General features: G+C 43.0%; 1 protein-coding gene across 1 annotated transcript; it reads left to right on the top strand.

The window, feature by feature from the left end:
- Positions 1–349: 349 nt before the first annotated feature.
- On the top strand, positions 350–15,961 carry LOC308590018 (uncharacterized protein). Its single transcript, XM_081199692.1, has 6 exons — positions 350–469; positions 1,616–1,891; positions 6,640–6,894; positions 9,766–9,903; positions 11,517–11,636; positions 12,392–15,961. Exons 1-6 carry the CDS (start codon positions 409–411, stop codon positions 12,574–12,576), a joined length of 1,035 nt encoding a protein of 344 aa, XP_081055818.1. The 5' UTR covers positions 350–408; the 3' UTR covers positions 12,577–15,961.
- Positions 15,962–21,374: the final 5,413 nt, after the last annotated feature.

Genomic DNA, 21,374 nt, shown 5'->3' with positions numbered 1-21,374 from the left:
CCTTGCATTTTGCACTCTTGTGTTTATATCAGTCAACAAAGGGCTTCAGTGGCACAATATCAGGATTTGCTTGGGATTCTTGCTAGCTCTGTCCTGTTGGCTCTGATGGACTTGCTTAGAGCACTATTTCACCGCCCCTTCTGAATCTTATTCTTACACACCCCAGTTCCTGCATACAGGGCCATAGAAATAGATCATCAAGGTGATGTGGCTAAAGCATGAGGTCAGTCAACCAAACACCCTTCTGCTTTGTTTTGACTGTACATTAGTCTTGCATCCCTCCAGTATATGCTCTTCTTCTTTTCTTTTTTTAAATTCCTGCTTCTGACATCATTTCCTGACCAGTGCGTTGGTTTAACAGCAAAGCCAGATCCTCTTCTCAGCACACGATGCAAGAAGGTGCTTAAAATGGATTTCCGCTTTTCTTTTCCCTTGCCATGTGTGCTGGTGATTCTGACCATTTCTGATGGTAAGTGGGAATTTTCTTTTATCAAATTGGCATTGCTTTGCCTAGGTGAGCAGAAATGATCCTCTTCGTTCAGATTTCACCCCCGCCACCCCTCTCCTAGTCGACGGGACTCAGGGAAATACTGGTGTCATAACCGCCAAAGCATGAAAATGGACAGTCATTCCAAAGTAAGACAGATTTTCTCATAAACTAATTGCAACCATGTCGCCTGATGTACTGCATTTGTAAATGCAAGAGAAATAAGAGGTTGCGGGGCTTTTCGTGCGGGGTGGTGGTCAACACAATGATTCCGGGATTCTTTTCTTGTCTCTCGGCATGACCTTGAACAAATAATTTAGAATACTTGATGAAAACATCTCAAAATCAAGTCTGATGTACCTAGGTTTCCAGTTTAAAATCCTTTTGAAAACAATACTCCAAGTCCTTTTCAATATCTGTGCATGATGTTGGAGACAGTGAATTGTAGTGAGGGAAAGTAACTAGCCTGAATTCATCCAGTTTTGCAAACACTGCTTAGATTCTTTTTTTTCTTAAACTACTAAGTAGGTGGTGATTATTTCCATTTCTAAACATTCTATGGTGTAATCAGTATAAATCTGTGGACCATATGAAGTCATTTAACGTTTTTTGAGGCCAATGAGTAATGAATTCAAATACATACACACTATGGGTGACAGTTTAAGCTACATGAAAAACAACACTTATTCAACCGACAAACCACATACTTTCTTGTAAAAATATATTAAATGTTACCTGAATTAAAAGCTACATTTAGCTCATTTATTTACAGCAATGGCTCATCAAGTATCCTTCGAAAGGATCAGCACTCATATAAAATTATAAACTGCACTATTTCATGAATTAAGGCTTTCAGTCTTAGTAACCAATATTGAGTTGATTCCATCCCACACCCTGACTTTTCACTCAGATAAAATGAAGCTATGAGCTAAAAAGGGGGAAAAACGAAGAATACTGTTCTCTCATGTTTTCTTCGACTGAGAGGTTGCTCATCTTTTTCTGTGACCACAGTCTTACCTCTTTGATTGGACTTACTGTGGTTTTTAATATGTATTTATTTATTTAATAGTGTTTATAAACTGCTTTTTTATTAAAAAAATCTACTTAAATCTTTTATTACTGTTGCAGGTGTGACTTGTATGGACCTCAAACAGCTTTTTGGCGACGCTGGTGGCGATGTTTCTTTTCCTTTGGAAATTAAAAATCGAAGTGGCATCCTAGTAATGAAAGAAACGAACTGTTCTAAGCCCGAGAATTTTACGGTGGACTGTTGCAATGATTGTGACAAAAGGCTGTGCTTGAGGAACGGGATTGTAGAGATGACGAATTTATCAGAAAATGACGAGGGGAAATATACATTTGCTTTTGGAAATGACAGTGAAATTTTCTTGCTCAAAGTGTGTGGTAAGTAGGGATGGGGGCTAAATTGGAATCAATTTTCATGGGAACTGATTTCATTTGCATCTAATACCTGTTTGCGTTTTATACCGAATCTGCACTTTCTGAAACAATGCATGAATCAAAACAGTGACATCCTTCAAAACCTGCACTTCTTTTCATTTGCAGCTTAGCAGTTCTCCAGCCAGGTAGTATATATTTATATCTTAGTGAAATCAACATACAAAACTACTTTGTCTTCAGGGAAATTGCTTTGCAAAACTGGGCATATCAGGGGAAATTGCTTGCAGAAATTCCTTACCCAAAAGAAAAATTTGTATCAACATGCCAATAGATTTTCATGAGGACTTTTTGAAAAGCGTTGGCAAACTGATGTGGAAATATAGAGAACTAAATTTATGATGGGAAAAACGAGTAGCTGAGAGAAACTGAAATTGACATAAATCTATCCATTCCTTGTGGTCAGCATCCTCATTTTGGAATTGACAATGGCAAAATCAAAGAGGTTGATTAATTGCTGGTTCTGCTTCAAACACACTGTGTGATCCTAAGCATACTCACTCAGAAAATAGGTGCCGGTGTTCAATGGGAATTATTTCCAAGGAAGCATGCAGCCTTAATTTGTGATCCACAAATAAGTGCACTTTAATTTAAGCTTAAACTCAGTGATATTTAGCCTAAAACACAGATGGGGAAACTGTGGCCCTCCAGCTTATGTTGGAGGGCCAAAAACATGTATGATGGCAGCTGTCATCCAGCAGTACTTGGAGAGTCACAGCCTAATGACTAAAAGCGTACCCTCCAACATGCCTCAGATAAAATGAGGCATTCTATTCTACAGTGGTACCTCGGGTTAAATACTTAATTTGTTCTGGAGGTCTGTTCTTAACCTGAAACTGTTCTTAACCTGAAGCACCACTCAGTGGCGTAGCGTGGGGGGTGCAGGGGGGGCGGCCGCACCGGGCGCAACATCTGGGGGGGGGGCGCTGGCCGCCTCCGGAGTCGCCGAACAGCCTCGGGCGCAGGCTGTAGCAGAGCCCCATGTCTCGCGGAACCAACGAGCTGGCAGCGGCTCTCAGCGCTCGCCGCGGTCCCCGTGCGTCAGGGCCGCGGAGGACGCGCCAGGCAGCCCCTCCTCACAGCCCCGCCGCCGCTGCTGCTGCTGCAGCTGCTGGGCCATGTTGCATTTTCCTCGCCTCTCTGCCCTCCTCCTCCTCTGGGCAAGCGGTGTCGTTTGGGCAGCAGCGCCAGCGGCAACTCGCCTCAGAACACCTGACACGGACCTGCCGCCGCCACCGTGGCTACCTTACCGTAAATACCCCAGCCCAGGCGGCAGCAAGAAGAAGCTGGCAGCGGCGACAGGTTAGGGGTTAGGGGGCGCAAATTACTTGCCTTGCCCTGGGTTAGGGGGCGCAAATTACTTGCCTTGCCCCGGGTTATGGGGCGTAAATTACTTGCCTTGCCCCGGGTGCTGACAACCCACGCTACGCCGCTGGCACCACTTTAGCTAATGGGGCCTCCCACTGTTGACACGCTGCCAGAGCAGGATTTCTGTTCTCATCCTGAAGCAAAGTTCTTAACCTGAGGTTATATTTCTGGGTTAGCAGAGTCTGTAATCTGAAGCGTATGTAACCTGAAGCGTATGTAACCTGAGGTACCACTGTACTTCAATATCACTGCTGGCGAGGGAGAGGACTTTTTTGTTTTGTGCAGGTTAAGATTTCTTAATAAAGTTTTCCATGAGACAGACAACCTCACTTGAAACCCACCTAGCTCCAGGACCCACCTCACCCCAATAATCTCCTTGTCCCCTCCCTTAAGCTCCATCCTTGCACAGGGCTGCCTGTACACCGCCAACTGCAACCCCCAGGGCCTGCTCCTGCCCAGGGTCTCCTCCAGCCTCCACCTTCTCTTGAGGCTTGACACTTTCTCCTTGTTTTTATTCTGGCTGGCTGGCTGGGTGACTGGGGGCCTGCCAGGCTGAGAGTCACAACCTCCTAGGGCAGGGGTAGCAGTGACATTGCCGTTGTTGTCTCCATTGCCTCTCTCCTCCTTCTTCCTGCTACTGCTCCTCCACCAGCTAGCTAGCCAGCCGACCTACCTGGCTCCCTCCCCTGGACCTGGCACAAAGCTCTTCCCTCTTACTCCACCCCATTTTCTCTGACTCCCAGAGGCAAAGGACATGGCAGCAGAGGAGGAGACTCAGTTGGCAACTCTCTCTTCCTCTTGCTTCCGCCAACGTGAAGCCATTTCCAGTTAGTGTAGCTCAATAAAGAGGGGAATTCGGGACTCGACATGTCAAAGTGAGAAGCTGTGATGGCTTAAGGGTTTTCGTGACAGTCGTGGCATTTTAGGGGCAGTTGGAGACTATTCTAGAGGCCAATGGACATCACCTCTCACACTCAGCTGTCATTCATAACTACCACCACCTGACAGACGCTGCATGTAGCAAGCAGGCCTGGAGGGTATTTCTTTCCTTTTTCATGCTTATTTTAAAGACTTTTGGTGAAAGGCCCTCTGAAAAATGATGGTTTGTTATTTACTTTGTTCCATACAGCAAATTTCCCTTAAGTGAACTGCTTTGTGGTATGCCAATTTTTTATTTGTGCTTGTCGCAAGTGTTTCAGATAATTAATTTCACTGTGTGAATATAATAATAATAATAATAATAATAATAATAATAAGAATAAGAATAAGGAGAAGAAGAAGAAGAAGAAGCAGAAGAAGGCCACACATACAGGCTATGTGCTTTGCCCTCAGTCTGTCTCAGAGTACCCATGTACAGTGGTACCTCGAGTTACAAACGCCTCAGGTTACAAACGCTTCAGGTTACAAACTCCACTTATCTGGAAGAGTTACCTTGAGTTGAGAACTTTGCCCCAGGCTGAGAAAGGAAATCGTGTGCTGGCAGCACAGCAGCAGCAAGAGGCCCCATTAGCAAAAGCCCGCCTCTAGTTAAGAACAGTTTCAGGTTAAGAATGGACCTTCGGAACGAATTAAGTTCGTAACTAGAGGTACCACTGTACTTTGAGGTTCTCACATACCCTCCAAGTGTCCAGGGATAGTCCTGGAGTTCAGAAAGCCATCCCGACTTCTGATTTGATCCCAGAATGTCCATACTTCCCCTGTCAGTGCTGCTGCCAACAAGCTTGAGGAAGAGGAAATGGGGCTTGTCCCGACACCAGTGAGGGAGCATCCCATTGCCCCTCCATGGGCTCCCTTTTGCCCTTCTTCTGATAGGAAATCTCTGCCAGGGGGTCCAAAAATGGGAGGTCGAGGAGGGCAAATGAGAAATGTCCCTATTTTCATCTGAGGAATGTTGGAGGGTGTGTTCTCCATATTGTATGGACAGAGGATCCTTGGCTTTTAACAGCTGCACAACAAGCAGAAAACAAGTAAACCCTTTACGAACAAGGAGATACAGAGCAAAGGCTCTTTTACAACATTCATGCTGCAATCTTAGACATCCTTACCTGGGACTAAGACCAACCCCCTTCCCTGAACTCAGTAGGGCTGGGCTGTCGGGCAATTGATTTGTCAGTTGGGATACCTAAAATCTGTGAAAATGTTTCCATCCATAATTCAAATTTGAGGCTATAGGCAACGTAGTATATTTCAAGAATAAAAATATTAAAGCTGTCGGATGCCTTCTAATTTCGTAACCTTAAAGCACTGCATTGGGAAAATATCACAATTACCGCATCCCTTTTAAATAGGGTTTGATCAATGGGAGTGTAGGTTTCGTTCAAAGATGTGGGTTGGTATACAACAGGTTAAAGGAGGGAGCTCTGCACGCTCTGCACGCACGACGGCTCTGCACGCACTCGGATCAGTTTGTTAAAACAGAAGAAAGTGCCATAAGAAAGGTATGCATTTATGATTCAAGTGTTTAAGTACATTACTCTTAAGTGCCACCCAAAGGCAAACAGGCAGAACTGCAACTGCTGTAGCAAAGGCAATGGTGCTTTGGGTACACACGTAAGTGGGATTTAAATAGCAAAGATACAACTTGCCAAAGAGGGAGAAGGAAACACCAATTCCTTCATTACTTAAAATACATGCTTGAATTGCGAGAATCACATTTTGTATGGGAATGTTTTTCCCAGAAATATTCCTTTGCCAAGCTTCTATATTGTGACCCAGATTTTCCATATATTTGTTCTGATTTGGAAAACAACAACAAAAAAAACACCACCCCATCTTTTTCCAGTATGCTTGAATTCAACAAGTCACAAGAGGACTCATGTTCTTTGGACTAGAGCTAATATGAACCAATTTCACACAACCATTAGTGGCTCCTGACATGATGAAGTTGATGGTTTGGCAAGGCAGTTTGATTGACATGGGCACGGCAACGAATTGAAGTAACATAAGTTTGCTTGTCCCCTGTGCTGTATTTTCAATACAGGATCACACCTTAATTACATGTCCTTGGGCTGGTACCCCTAAAAACAAAGTTAATAGGAACCTGCAGTCCATGTGATTTGCTTTCGAAGATTCCTGGAATGCCAATTTAGAAGATGGTAAATTTTAGTAGAGGAGCAGTTCTGTTTACAAGGACCATGAGGAGCTTTCAATTTCTCCGGAAGCAAACAGCAGGAAAAATTCATTAGGATCCATTGAATGTTATATATAGTTGAAGGAGGTAATAGGGGATTAAATGAAAAAAAAGGAAAGGTTCAGATGATGGTTCCCACTGTACTGTCTTGGTAACATTTTTTTCTCTGTTTTGTTGTTCTCTTTCCACTGCCTAGAGAAGCCTCCAGCTGTTTATATCAATTGTCTACCTGATGGAAGAGCAAATTTGTCCTGTGAAGCAGATGGTCAATTCAATGATGGAGTTTACTGGACTCGGAATGGGAGAATAATACATGATGTTGATGCTTGTGTGAAAGATGGTGGCAAGAGCATTATTTTGGGGAAAGGGGTACAGGGAAAGCTCGCTTGCCATAGAAGAAACGCTTGCAGCAGCTCCTCCATTGAGCTGTCATGTAATGGTGGTAACGATCGTAAGTTATATTTTACCTTCTTCTTATGGGTGTTCAACGTGTTATTTGAATTTATATATCAGCAGATCTGTCTCTCTGACTCACCAACACAAAATCATCTTCCTTCATTTCCTGCCTACTGGGTGCTCTCCAGACATTGTTGGACAGCTCCTTCCATCATCCCTGACCTTTGGCCGCGTTGACAGGGGCTAATGGGAGGCCAAATCACTAGTGACCATTACTTTGCCATGTGGAATGACTTTATATTATACATGAGTCTGAAAGAACATGGACATTTGGTCCCACCCGCATATGCAGATATTGGGATTTTGTAAAGCTTTTGGATATTAAATTTAATTTCTGGACCTTAATAGATAATTAACAGACACACAAGGGAGGGTTATTTCTTCCCCTTTTCATGCTTATTTTAAAGACTTTTGGTGAAAGGCCCTCTGAAAAATGATGGTTTGTTATTTACTTTGTTCCATACAGCATTCTCATTTTTTTCTTCCAGGCCATGATGATTTTGGGGGGCAACTTTTTAAATTTATTTCTTGTTACTCTGTATATTGGAAAACTTAATGAAAATGTTAAAGAGGGAAAATACATGTCTGAATACATCTTACAACATATTTGAATATGTACCCCATAAATACACACACACACACACACACACACACACACATGCATACACACACATTTCCATCTCACAAACATCAGGGCAGTATATGACAAAATAAAAGTAAAATAAAAATAAAAGCAAAGCAAAGCAATCATTAAAATGACTGGCTGCTGAAGGAACATTTTAGACAGCATAGGCCTGTCAGCATTAACAAGTCACCGAGAGACATCTGAAACTGATGTAATAATCTTTCTGTTACCAGCACCACAACTGACACAGCAGTCCTCAGCATAATTAGCTGAATGCTCCAAGGCTCCGCTTCCGTTTTGGCCCCATCTTGTGATTCTTGCCTAGATATTCATTGCAAAATAACCAGAAATATTAGTAGCTCACAATAAAATCTCCTTTACCTGACATTCATGGTTAGGGTAAATCATTCATCATTTTGGCAGTGTATTTTGCTTTTTAATGTCTATGTCCTGGACCAGGCAGTTGAAATAAAAACAAGCAAACAAAGAATGCAATTTATTGGATACCTATTGCCCCCTGAATGTTTTGAATGGATTGCAGTCAATGGGTTGCTCACAGACTGCTAACTGCAAGCAGTCGTGCGTGGCTTTGATATTTATGGTGCAGTAACTGTGCAGTTCAATCCCCTCAGTCACAGGGAACTATTTCTGCACTCTCCAACCTTTACAGACCTAGAGAGATGTAGCAGCAGCCGCAGGAATCAGCAAACAGTGGCCTCCTCATGTGATAAAGGCTTAAAATGGGCACGGCATGTCTGTCTGAATAAGTTTCTATGCATCTCATGATGATATCCTCTATGCTCCATGGCTGAGGGGGGTTGAGTTCTGGGTCTTTTGTTCTGGACCCTCCTTTTTCTTGAATTTATGGGTATGCTTTTTACATAACAAAGGAGGATAATTCCTACCTATTTGGGTCAGCACAACACATTTTGCTGTCTGCAGCTGACCAGGAAATGGTGCCATGAATTCCTACCAAATCAAGGTACATAATCCCTAAGGCCATCCAAGTTATCCTGTTACCTGAGACAGAAAACCCCAGAACCCCTCTCCTTTGTAAAATTACAATGACAGCAAATTAAATAACTAATAAGTTGTTGCCCTTTTTTGATACTCAAATTGTGTTGCCTAATGGAAGGGCTGGCCCTGTTGCAACTAGATAGGTGGGGTACAGCAGGCAACCCACACTGAATGGACCAGGTCTGGAAAATCCTGTTGGCACTCCATAATTCAGAATGAACCCAGGAACCTCTTGGCTTTCAAAAGCAGTGGTGATGGGGATAAAAATATTTTTTAATAATAATAAATGTAAATATTAGTGACTGAAAGCCACTTCAATTCCTAGGAACTAAAATATAAAATGGAAGCAAAGCATACTAGGCTATAAAGTTGATTACTGTATTATGTATAAATGGAATGTTTCCAGCCTTAAGTGGGTTTTTTTAAGTTTGATCTAAGTGAAGTGGGAGGCAGAGGGAATCATGTTCTTTTGTAAGTAAATTTTATTTCAAGTAAAATGAGGTGTGAAGGATCAAAGGGTAGCTCATTCCCCATCAGCTGAAGAATAGTGGTTTAAAGCACCCTTAACAAACTACTATTCATAGGCTTCTTTGTAATTTGCGCCCCCTAACCCCTAACCTGCTGCCGCTGCCAGCTTCTTCTTGCTGCTGCCTGGTCTGGTCTGGTGTGGTTCTCTCCCGCGCTCAGCGCTGCGCTGGGCGGCTGCTGCACTGTCCCTCCCCCAGATAGTCCCTCCCTCGCTCTCTCTCCGCTCCGCACCGCAACGCACGCCTGGCACCCTCCCCCTCCACAGTGGGCGGCGACCCGGCAGCTCGGATCGGATTCGCACAGCCAGCACTGCAGTGAGAGAGAGTGAGTGAGCCAGGTAGGGGCAGAGAGCTGCGAGTGCGAGCGCCCCCCCCGATGTTGCGCCCGGTGCGGCCGGCCCCCCCTGCACCCCCCACGCTACGCCACTGGATATGGGTGTGACTGCAACCTGAATTTGCCACCCCCAAATAGTTGCAGTCTAGAAGCATCCTTACATAACTTCCCCATGCCTGGTAGGATTCTGATAACTAACAGTGGTCTTTTCCCCACCAATATTATTTGCGTTAAAAAAAACCACACACACACCTTGCATATTATAGGCAAAGACACCTTTAACATTGTGGTGACCCTGAGTCCTGTCTTTATGTTGCTCCTGTTTCTTTACTGCTTAAGAACAACGTTGTTTCTTTCAATCAGGAGATCTGTTGCAGCACCCGCACTTCCTGTATATTATGGTAGCGTGTGGAGGGGGTGCTCTCCTTCTGGCCATTATTGCCTCACTGATCACATGCTGCTGCATGAAGAGCAAGCATCATTTCACTCCAGTTCCTGCGGGTGAGTACTATAACAGTTTCCCCTCTTCTTTTTTGCATTGTATTTTGCAGCACAATCCTATTGTATGTTTAAGTAGAAGTGAAATCTACTAAGTCCAGTGGCGTTTACTCCCCATGTAAGCAATGCATAGACCTGTAACCACACTTACATTCTTTAAAAAAATAGGTTATTGTAGATTAGGCATCCGCAGACTCAGCCCTCCAGCTGTTTTGGGACTACAACTCCCATCATCCCTAGCTAACAGGATCAGTGGTCATAGATGATGGGTATTGTAGTCCCAAAGCAGCTGGAGAGCCAAGTTTGCAATGCCTGTTGTAGATGAATCTAAGCTCCTCCTATAACTGCAGTTGTTTACACTACGAGACAAAAGTAACAATTCTGAAGTTAGGCAGATTTTGCAACCAGCCGGAATAAAGCTCATATTTACTTTCCATGGGTCCTTTGCCCATATCCCAGCCTGCCTCTCAGGTTATACACTTGACTGCATTTCTGCAAAGGTTCTCATAAGGTTACATCATTCTTGTTTCAGGGATCAAGGATCATTTAGCTGATTTTATTCAAATGATCCTAACCTATCTTTTAGCTATGCAGCTTCTTCGGCACATAAAATCATAGAACTGTTAGAAGGGACCCTGCACCATGGGATCTATCTTCCAAATTTCTTATCAAGCCTACCTGATATTTCTTCAAAATCCTTCACCCTGACTCCTTACACTCCTCTTAACGTAGGTTGTTGCAACTAGAAATGGTCTCATAAGATGCCACGGGAACAGAAGGGATACAGAGGCTTCGCCATGATAAGTTTTGCCTACAGGCACCACAAATCATGATGATGGTGATGTTGACATCAAGGTGTCACATTTTGTAGGTTTCTTTGCATGATTAGGCCTCTGGCAAGAACTCAGTTCTGGCATTACCAGAACAAGAGACACCTGTTCCACAATTTGTTCCTGAAGTTTAGGAGAATCCACATGGGAAAAAATCCAGGCCTACTGATCTTATTCCAAAGGGCAATCAGGAGACCATCTGGAGACCTTGCCCTTCTTTACCTAGAGTTCATACAAGTTGGAATTAAACTGCTTATACCCACTATTCACTGTATGCATTTTTTGTAGTTTTCTCCTCCTCTTTGCCTATAATTCTTATTCTCTTAGTGCCCTTTACTGGCTCATCCTCATAAAAAAAATCAACAGTTTAGTTACATGTGAACAATTCCTCAATCCTAAACAAATGCCAGGTGAAAGCGGGGATCCTGTGACCCTCCAGATGTTGCTGAACTTCAGCTCCCCAAAGCCTCGGCCTGCCTGGCCAATGTTCTCTTGGATGAGATGTCATCCAGTAGAGGGCCACAGGTTAGCCACCTCTGATGTAAAATAGGGCACCTGCTATTTTGCTCTATGAAGCATGGCAACCTTTGAAGACAATAACTATGCAATTGTACATGGATTTTTTTGGGGGGTGCTTTGGGCTTTTTATGGAGAGGCCGGGTACAGTTTAGTAGACAGCAATTAGCATTGGTGAAGGAATACCCACAAAGCCAAAACTCCACCTCACCCATATTAATTGATTAATTGATTTGCCCCCTTTCAGTCTCTCATTATGCTTTCCAACAGAAGATGAAAAGGATGAGGGGGTAACCCTGTCTGCCATTTCCAGTGAAGAACCAAAGAGTCCTCCTAATGGAGACCCCTGTGAAACCACAGATGCCCTTGTTGCCAGCACCCCCAATCCTGGTAGGTACAGTTATGTCATTGTTGTTGTTATTAAAGAGCAAAGCTGTGTGGGACTAAATGTATTTGCGTAGTTCAGGGATGCACAAATGGTGACCCTCTAAAAGCCACATGCAACAATTTTTGTGTGGTGGCCATTCCACAAAACAGTAGAGTAACATGTAGAGCAGCCCCCACATGGCCAAATGGAATCATTCAGAGTTCCTCCACAATAATCGCTTGTACACTGGTTTGTACAATCGCTTGTATAATGATTTCAATTGGACAAAGTTTTGTGAGATGTTTTATTGTGATTGTGTTGTAGTTATAAGGTTTTGCTAGGACTGATGGCTGTTTCAATATATTTGTCAACCAGTCACTTGGATGTATTGCTTTAGTGTTATTGTTTATGTTTTAAATGATGTGGGACAAGTACTTTTGTGCTTGGGTCTTGCTTGTAGGTTTTCCTCAGGAATCTGTTTGGCCACTGTGAGAACAGGATGCTAGACAAGATGGGCCTTTGGTCTGATCCAGCGAACTCTTCTTACATTCTTATTTGATGATGATGATGTTGATTTAGTGATACACGTCATGTACTGCCTTGTGAGGAGGTTTCTGTTTAAATGATGGGATATAAATCTATAAATCAAAAATTAAAAAAGAAAACAACAAAAGGAAAGCTGAGATTAAGACTTTGTTGAAGATTATAGTAAAGATTGAGATCTGAGACTATGTTAATTCATTCTTATAGCACATTCTAACTTGTGCTTCCTTTAAAGGTCCTGAGACCTGTGAGAGTTTTAAACCAGAGCACAAGACGGATCCAAATCCTACTGTTCAACCTAAGCTGGCACTGGAGACTAAAACAGAGGAAGATGTTGAAACAGCATTTCGAGAAGTCATGGTTGACACTGAAGCTCTGGAAACGGTGGATGATTGCTTCCCTGATCCTATTGATGCTTGATCAGATGTGTTCCCTTTAACCCTTCCTACAGTCTAGGGAACTGGTGTTTCTTCATTCCATGATGTTATCTCCATAATAATAGTGTCCTTTAAAAAAACACCTGCCTACAGTTAGCCAAATCTAAAACCCACCTAAAAATAGTCCTCATGGGCCAGTGTGGTATCCTCGCTCCATGTAGCAATTAGATTTCGAATTAAATATGACAGATCTATGTGCAAGACCTTTAACCTTCAAACAATCTGATTAATTTTTCCTGTTTCTATGACAATTTTCAGACTTCTCAAAACCCCAATATTTTTGGTTCTGTCAAGGCACAGACACACAACAGGCAAAATACCATACAGGAGTCCCAAAGTACATATTTTATACTGGAATGAGGACCAGAAATGCCCTAAAAATTCCAGAAAAAGTGTTGAGTTCTGTACTGGGATGTTTGGAATCATATCACAGTAGCTTTCGCAGATTCTTGTGGTCAAAAACAGTCCTATTCATTACGCTGGGTGTTTATATGAACTGCTGTTGGCTCATAGATTTCAGGGACCCTCAAGGAGGGTATCTACAGAATTCCTTTACCTGGAAGAGGTGAGGCACGAAAACAGAGAATGTGGAAAATGAGGTTAGTGGCGCTGTTTGGACAGTGGACCCTTTGTCAGTTTACAGACCCAAAGAGATGCCCAATCTCATCCCCTTCTGGAGCAAGTTCTGACACAAACCAAGCTTCCATTTCTAAACTGTTTTTGTTCCATCCAGCTACCTTTTAGCAGAAAGTAGGGAGCCCTGTGCCCACTGCTGGATGCCCCTTTGAAAGGAATGATGCAAAAATGCTTCCCAGCACATGTTCCAGCTCCAACCTTGGATATCCAGATGTTGTTGGACTACAGCTCCCATAACCCCCAGCCACCTTAGTCAATGATCATGAATGGTAGGAGCTGCAGTCCCAACCACACCTAGGAGCACAAGGTTGAAGAAGCTGCTCCAGTGCACAGTTTGTGACTAATAGGAAGCACAGAAACAGCATTTTGTTTTTATATTTGTGATGGAGTTTTCAATATAAATTGACTACTGGCCTAAGCAATTTGATAATTCTCTGTATACGCATTGCGCTTTCTTGAGTGTTCCAAGCAGTTCACATATATCTTCTTTGTAATTTGCAGCAGGTGTTCCATTTCTTTCCTTGCCTGCATCTTGCCTTTGTGTGGATGTGCTTGCATCTTATTTCAGATGAAAGGCTGGAGAATTTGAGGGATTCTCCAGGTGCTCTTTTCTTGTGGTGTAGCTATTTTGGGCCCTTAGTTAGATAGAAAGGCTTTGCTGCCGCTGCCTGAAACACTGCAAGCCACTCTGCTGTCTTTAATTGGGCATATACTCTGCAGATAGGCTTTAAGATTAAGTTCTAGAAACTTCTAAAGGGGACATTATTGCTCCCTATATGAACATACACTGAGGTAGCAGCACTCCTTGAAGTAAATGGCATTGGGGACTTACTTCTGAGTAGACATGTATAGGATGGCCCCGAGAATGTTTCAGAGATTGGTGGAGACTAAAGAAAATGGCACTACAGTTCCATTCATGTGTACTCAGAAGCAAGGTTTATGACTAGGTAAGTTTGTATAATATTGCAGCATGTGAGTGTCAGTAGTACTGGCTTTGAGTGACATTCCATTGCCTTTGAAAAGAAGTCAGTCCTTGACTAAACAAGCCAGTCTCTGCATCTAAGCATCACTAGCTATTATTAGATCGTGAACTCCTGGCTGGGACTTGTTATGCATTTGTTTTGACGTACAGCTCCTTGTTCAGTGTGGACCCTTTTATAAATATTAAATGCTGATGACTAAACCCCACTCTATGGCTACAGAAGTGAGTTGCGTTAGAATTAATTTCAGAGTCATGTCTCATTTACTGGAAAAACCCCTCTTACCAATACTGCCAATGCCAGGAGCCATGAACATCCAGTTACTGCTATCTGATGAGACCATTTTTACACAAATGTTTTGAATTATTCTATTTTAGAACTCAGATCTAACACATGATTTCAAGGCTTCTTATCCTATCTTTGTGGCTTATATAGGCCTTGTAAATTAGATGTGCAGCACGTGTGCCAGGTATGTTTACTAAGCAATAAGTCACATTGTTTTAGGCTGCTATCAAAGTTGAAACTTCGCTTGTGTTCCAGACTCTCCTGCCATTTATAGCTATGTTTGATAATGCAGAAAAGATGCACATATGACACAAATAGGCATCATAGACTTTACATTCACAAGCCTGACTGACGCATGCCCTGCTTTAAGCCTTGTGCATAAAAAGTCTTTAGAATTTGCAGTTGGATTCTGGGGACAACGCTTTCCTTAAAATAAAATTAAAAAGCTTTTAAAAAAACACGCCATGGTGTCTGAATGTCATATGAGCATGGATGTCATTGGTATGATGTTTGGCCTTGTGACTTGAAAGTCCTGATTGCTAGGAGAAAGGAGTATGGGTTTTCCTCCTGCAGAGCATGCTAGGGTACAGAGTTCAACAGTATCTAGAATAAAGTGAAATTGCTTTACGTTAACTATTGGGCTTAAAAAAAACCCCAACCCACTAGTGAAGGCGATGTCATTCACAGCCCTGATATTGCATTAGAGGCCAAGGTTAGAAGAAAGATGCTCTGGGAGATTCTAAGACTTAAAGTAAAAGGCTGGGACTAGGCTAGTATTCCTCGTGTGCCAGCCAAATGGTTTGCTGTGTCTTTACCATTGATTCCCAAGCCAGGGGCCCAGCTGTACAGGCCCCCTCCTCTACCCCTTCTGAGAAGATCGCTTGGTGGCAGCTCATCAGAGTAGCCCCCTTATCTGCTGATGTTTTGTACCACTTGCACCCTGCTTGTCCATCACCCTAATGATGCCATCCATGATGTTACTGTGGTGGTGACTGTCCTATGACTAGGCGCACGTTACTTGACAGGCCTCTTGAGCTTCGTACTAGTCTAACGTACAGGATCTTCTAGAATCCCACTTTGCTTCATGTGTTGGAAGCTGCATGTTTACAGCATTAGAGAAGATGTGTAGACAGCCATAAAATAGCTTCAGAAATTCAGCTGACAGCTACAGCTCGCCATTTTGCTTTATTCTTTCTCTCTCTATTACAGCAATATAAGGCTGGGAGATTCATTCTTCTGTAATGTTTTTATCTGCATTCATGCTATGGTGTTTTTTAAAATAATGTTGTACCCTAACTAATAAAAATATTGTTTTATAAACATAATGTGGAAAAGTAAAGTTATTTGTACCATTGTTTTGTTCCTTACCATAGCAAAACTACCATCTGGAAGGCTTATCCGTGTAGATGTGGCACCAACCATGCCAAGTCATTCCCATCTCACTTTCCTCAGCTCTACTTACCCAAAGCTCCTGTTTCTTATTATATGGTTATTAAATAAATTTATTCAAAGGAGCTCAATACAATGTAGAAGGTTCTTGGTCCTCCATTTTATCCTTGTGGCAACTCTCCACTGGAGGTGAAGCTATGAGATGTGGCTGGCCTAAGTGTACCCTGTGAGTGTGAATTCTTAGTCCACCACTCTAAGCATTACACCAAACCAGCACCTCCCATCTTCCTGTTCTGTTTTGCTGGCCGGGCCCAGGAAATTGGATTTCCAGCTTGCCACGAAGCCCTGCTCACTCCTTAAGGATAAAATAAAAGGCTTGGGGGCAAACAACAACTGTTACTGATGGACAGGCTGTCAGAAGTTCTAAGGACTGTATTACTTCAGCCTGTATGTGCATTTCGTAAGTGCGCATAAAAGAGTCAACCGTAAATAATTCTGCACAGCCGGCAGCAATCAAAATAACAAGTTATTTTATGAACTGCACTTTTACAAATCTGCTACTAGATGGCAGCAAAACACTGTGGCAAACTTAGAGAAACAGAAGTTTCCACAAAATTTATTTATTGGTTCTTATTCTAAGCCCTGTCCGTTTTGGGCGCTGATCTCATTCTAGTCCTCATACTGGCTTTCTTCTTTGGCTTCTCTCCACAGAGTTTACAGCAACTCTGGATCCATAAAACAACTGTCTGCTCCGAACTACAGTAGTTCCAAACATTATTAGGACAGGCCCAGTTTTGTATGTTCATCTGGGTAATACATGATGGTTGCTGGTGCCCCACAGCAGGCCGGCAGTTCAGATAAAATAATACCCAAGGCACACCAAGGTATTTTGGTTTCTGAGGAAGAAGCTCCAACTAGCATTTCTCCCTGGGGATAAAAAGATTGTTTTTGAAAAATGAAAATGTTAAGTTGTGGGTGAACATATCAGATGACACAGCAATTCTTCAAACAGCTCTTGTTTATTCACAGGCCAGAACAGAACTGAACTGAAGGGTTCAGCCAGCCTGCTTATATAGAGCTCCACTAGAACGCAACAGTAACCATTTTCTGTAACTATCCAATCACTGAATGTCACTTTTCAATCCCTTATTTGCATATGTGGACCTGAGTGAAAACTATCTACAGTATCCCCCTGCTGGCCCAGGGTGAGAACTTCAGTACATAACAGAAAAGGTAACAATTTGTTCCCCTTTCAGGGCACCCAGAATTAGCTGCCTGAGACAGCTTCCTCACTGCCCAATGGCAGAGCCAGCCCTGGTCTACAGTTACACACACACACATCCACTTCACAATTCCCAAGCACATCTCTTTTACTACTCTCCCCCAACTCCCAGCCAAATTGCCAGCTCACAGTCTCTTTTCCAAAGCTGCAGAGGTCCTCCACCACTTTTCATTTTAGTGAGGTCTCTCTCTTTTTCCCCGGGATGAAGGTCTCCTGAGCGATTGCCGCAGTATGCGTGGAGTGTATTGTTTGACAAACAAACATTCTTTGAAAGGCAGCCACTCGGAAAACCTTCCACCACCAGATATGTCTGTCTGTGGGCAGGTCTGTTGATGTTCCTTCTCAAAGTCTCATCCGTACCGGGAGTTTAAGATCCAGCTGCTGCATGGAGATGAATGAGCGACAGGCACAATCCACAGCTACCTTTTCAAAACCAGCTTTTACCGATGAGGTTTCCTGCAGGTGGCTAACTAAAGGGCTGCATCAAAGGAAATGACTCATTTCAAGAGAGAGCGATCTTACCATGCTTACTCCAGATTACGAATGAAAACACTGGGGGAGTAGGAGGAGGGTTCCCTTGTTGTAACTCACTGTCTTGAATATAAAGAGGCTGGCTGCAGGCTCTTCACTATCGCAGCTCTACAGAGTATTGTGGGGTGATGTCTGTGTTGACCTGTCTGCCTTCCCATCACCAGAGCCAGGGGATGCTGGCTTGTCCTGCATTTCAGAGGGAAGTTGCTTCCCCTTCTGCCAGGCTCCTCCTTGCTGCTCCCAGGGGCACCATTCTTTTCCTCCTCCACCACCAATGCTACCAGCCCACTGTTTATGAAAGGATGGAAGGGAACTATGAAGTAGTGGCTGCTGCTTCCCCTGAAGCACTCTGTACTCAATCTTCTCTGGAAACTTGAATCATGTCTGAGCTGAGTATTTGTTTGGGGTCCGGTGTGGTTGGCATCATGTGGCTCTTGATTGCAGGGCAAGCAAACACTCAGCGGGGGCAGAAAATCTGTTCAGTTTGCATTTTAAGGCAAAGACATTTCACATTTCCCCAAACAATATCCAAACCGGTGTGTGGGCATTCATAAGCCAGAATATTCCTATTCTATTGCTTTCCTGCTTCTGGTTGATGTATGCTTCTGAGCATCTTCTAACAGACATGGCCAATCTCACAAACAAAATAAGTAAAACACGGGCAGGAGGGCAACATGAAAGCAAACAACAGATCTGCTTAGAGATTGGCTTAGACTAAACAGGATGTATCATATTCACTGTTAATTTCAGTTTAGCAAGCCCTTTAACTCATTCTCGCACTGACTGGCATTCATGTCATAAAGGAATGAAAAGCTGCACTCTTTGTGGGCACAAGATATTGGTCATAACATCATGTTTGCCGACTGGGAACAGTTGTGGACTATCGGTATGAAATTTACGGCATGTAATGCCTTAAAGGAAAATATTATGAAAATGATTTATAGGTGGTACATGACCCCAGTCAAGCTTGCAAAAATTTACCACTTGTCTGATAATAAATGTTGGAAATGTAAAGAAACTGAAGGTACTTTCTTTCACCTTTGGTGGACGTGCCCAAAGATTAAGGCTTTCTGGGAAATGATATATAATGAAATGAAAAAGGTACTTAAATGTACTTTCCTTAAGAAACCAGAGGCCTTTCTCTTGGGCATTGTCGGCCAATTGGTGCCAAAGAAAGACAGAACTTTTTTTATGTATGCTACAACAGCAGCAAGAATACTCATCGCAAAGTATTGGAAGACACAAGATCTACCCACTCTGGAAGAATGGCAGATGAAGGTGATAGACTACATGGGACTGGCTGAAATGACTGGCAGAATCCGAGATCAGGGAAAAGAGACGGCGGAAGAAGATTGGAAGAAATTTAATATTTATCTTAAGAGACATTGTAAAATTAATGAGTGTTAAAATGTTGCGGCTATAGAAGTAAGCGGATTACAGCTGTAAAGATTAGGTTAAAGGAAAAGAAAGGATTACAATTAGATTAAATTAAGGGTGAGGATTTGCGGAACTAAATATTTGAAATTGGAATGCAGAAAGGGGAGGTATGAGGAGGTCAGTGAAGTAAGTTTTAAGAGAATAAGGATTTGAAATTATATTTGTTTGTCTTTGTGTGTGTTTGTTTGTATTGTGTTTGATTTCATAATTTGTGAAAACTTAATATCTTTTTAAAAAGAAAAAAGAAAAGCTGCACTCTTTAAAGAAGAGTTCATGGCCCTGTTGCTTAATTGTTGGTGAAAATGGTACCAACTAAGACGTTTTCTAACAACGTCATCACCCCTCCCTGAGGTTCAGTTGTAGATCACACCAATACCAGTCTTGGCCACACCCAGGATCTTCACTAAGGTCCTGGTGGTTTTGGTGACCCATCTGATGATGATTGTGGTTCATATCTACGTTGACGGTGTGCTAATCATACCACTCTCCTTGAATCAGCAGCAGTAGTGATCTGAATTTCCTAGGGACATTGATTTCTAGTCAATCACTTGAAGAGCTCCCTTCTGCCTCTTGGAGATTGCTGCTTGCAACTGATGGACTAATCCTATGCAGACACTAGAGTAAGCCTTGGCCCGTATCACCTAGGCTTTGAGTCCTGGAAGACCTGCTCTCTGCCTGCCTTGTAGGCCTTTTTCCACCTAGCCTGGGAGGGTGGGGGCCCTGACTGACTCCAGCTACACAAGTTGGGACAGCTGAACAGACTCTTGGGCTGGGTGTTGTTTGGATTTTTTATTATTATTGTGGGGCGGGAGGTTATTGCTACTCCTGTTTTTTTGTATCTTTATTTTAGGTTTAGATTTGATTTATGTAGGACTTGTTTAATTTATTGTTTATGACTATTTTTGTTGCGTTGCAGTCATGTATTTTTTCATGTTGTAAGCTGCCTGGAGCATAGTTTGAACTGTGGAAAGCTGGCATACAATTGAATTATGTACATACTTATGTGCATATGTGATCAGAGGCCACACACCCACTCAGCTGGTACCCTGGTCTGTCTTCTTGGTGTGACAATCTTCAACATGGAGTGACATTCCAGGCTCTTTATTTTCTGCTGGTTGACAGATATTGCATCCCTCCTGCTCATAAATCTACGGCTTCTCCTTGGGTCACTGCCCTTCGCCTTCAACCACAAGTGTTCTAAGTGAAAGTCACAACCAGTCAGGTATGTCCCTACTCTCCTAGGTCTTCTCGTGGTTTTGCCTTTCCCCTGCCTGACCTCTCCTTCTTCCTGCTCAGTGTCTGCCTCTCCTGCCTGCCTGATGCCCCTCACCCTGACAACACCAAATTGTTCTAGGCCACCTGACCCAAGGCAATCAGTGGCTGCCTCAACCTAGCTTAGGGAACACCAGGATCCCCCCTCCCAACTGACCAAATTCTATTCATGGCTCAGGCTTCAGCTGAATCTTGTGCACGTCCATATTAAAGAGGGGTCTTTTTGTGGAGGTTTTTGATGAAATATTCACACCATGTGGTTTGGCCCACCACTGTGGGCCAAACCACAGGGGTCAGAAGGAACGCTATTGGTTTGCATCTATCAGCCTGGTGTCAGTTCCGTGCAGGATTGCAAATTTAGGACTCATCTGCACCACAGCTGAAAATTCACATTTTCCAAATCTGTTTTGTGCACCACAGCCATAGCTATCCAGTTTGTTCAATATTCCCACATATTGTTGTCCAAGGACCACACACGTGTTTACTTTTGTTCCGCATCTTGTGTAACATTGTCTATTTCTAATATCTTGCCAGTGACTTGGTATAAGCAATCACACTACAACTACCACACCAATTTCTCCAACATGTACTGCTTGCAGCAGAAAGAAGGGAAATCCATGAGCTGAGAAGGAGTGTGTGGGGTTTTGTTTTGTTTTTGTTTTTGTATTTCATGGGACTTGTCATATTGCTTTTTCATTATTACTAGACTGCATCGCACACTGCTGCTTCAAATGCCTTGCAACAAGTAAGCACGCAACAACAGGAGCTAAGGAACAGGGGGAAAAGAAATAAGGAAAGCTTCTTCAAATGGAAGAAGCAAGGAGAAAAGATGAGGCTTTGGGCTTGTTGGTGCTCTGAAGTGTAGGGAAGTAGCACAGCGGAGGAGATAAGATGCAGGGGAAAATGGGATAACCCCAAATCCTTGATATGGCAAATGCACATTACACAGCAAAGGGGCATGTAATTTAT

Source organism: Podarcis bocagei (assembly GCF_964188305.1).
Source record: "Podarcis bocagei genome assembly, chromosome: 6".
NCBI lineage: Eukaryota > Metazoa > Chordata > Lepidosauria > Squamata > Lacertidae > Podarcis > Podarcis bocagei.
This window is presented reverse-complemented; position numbering and strand designations above follow the sequence as displayed.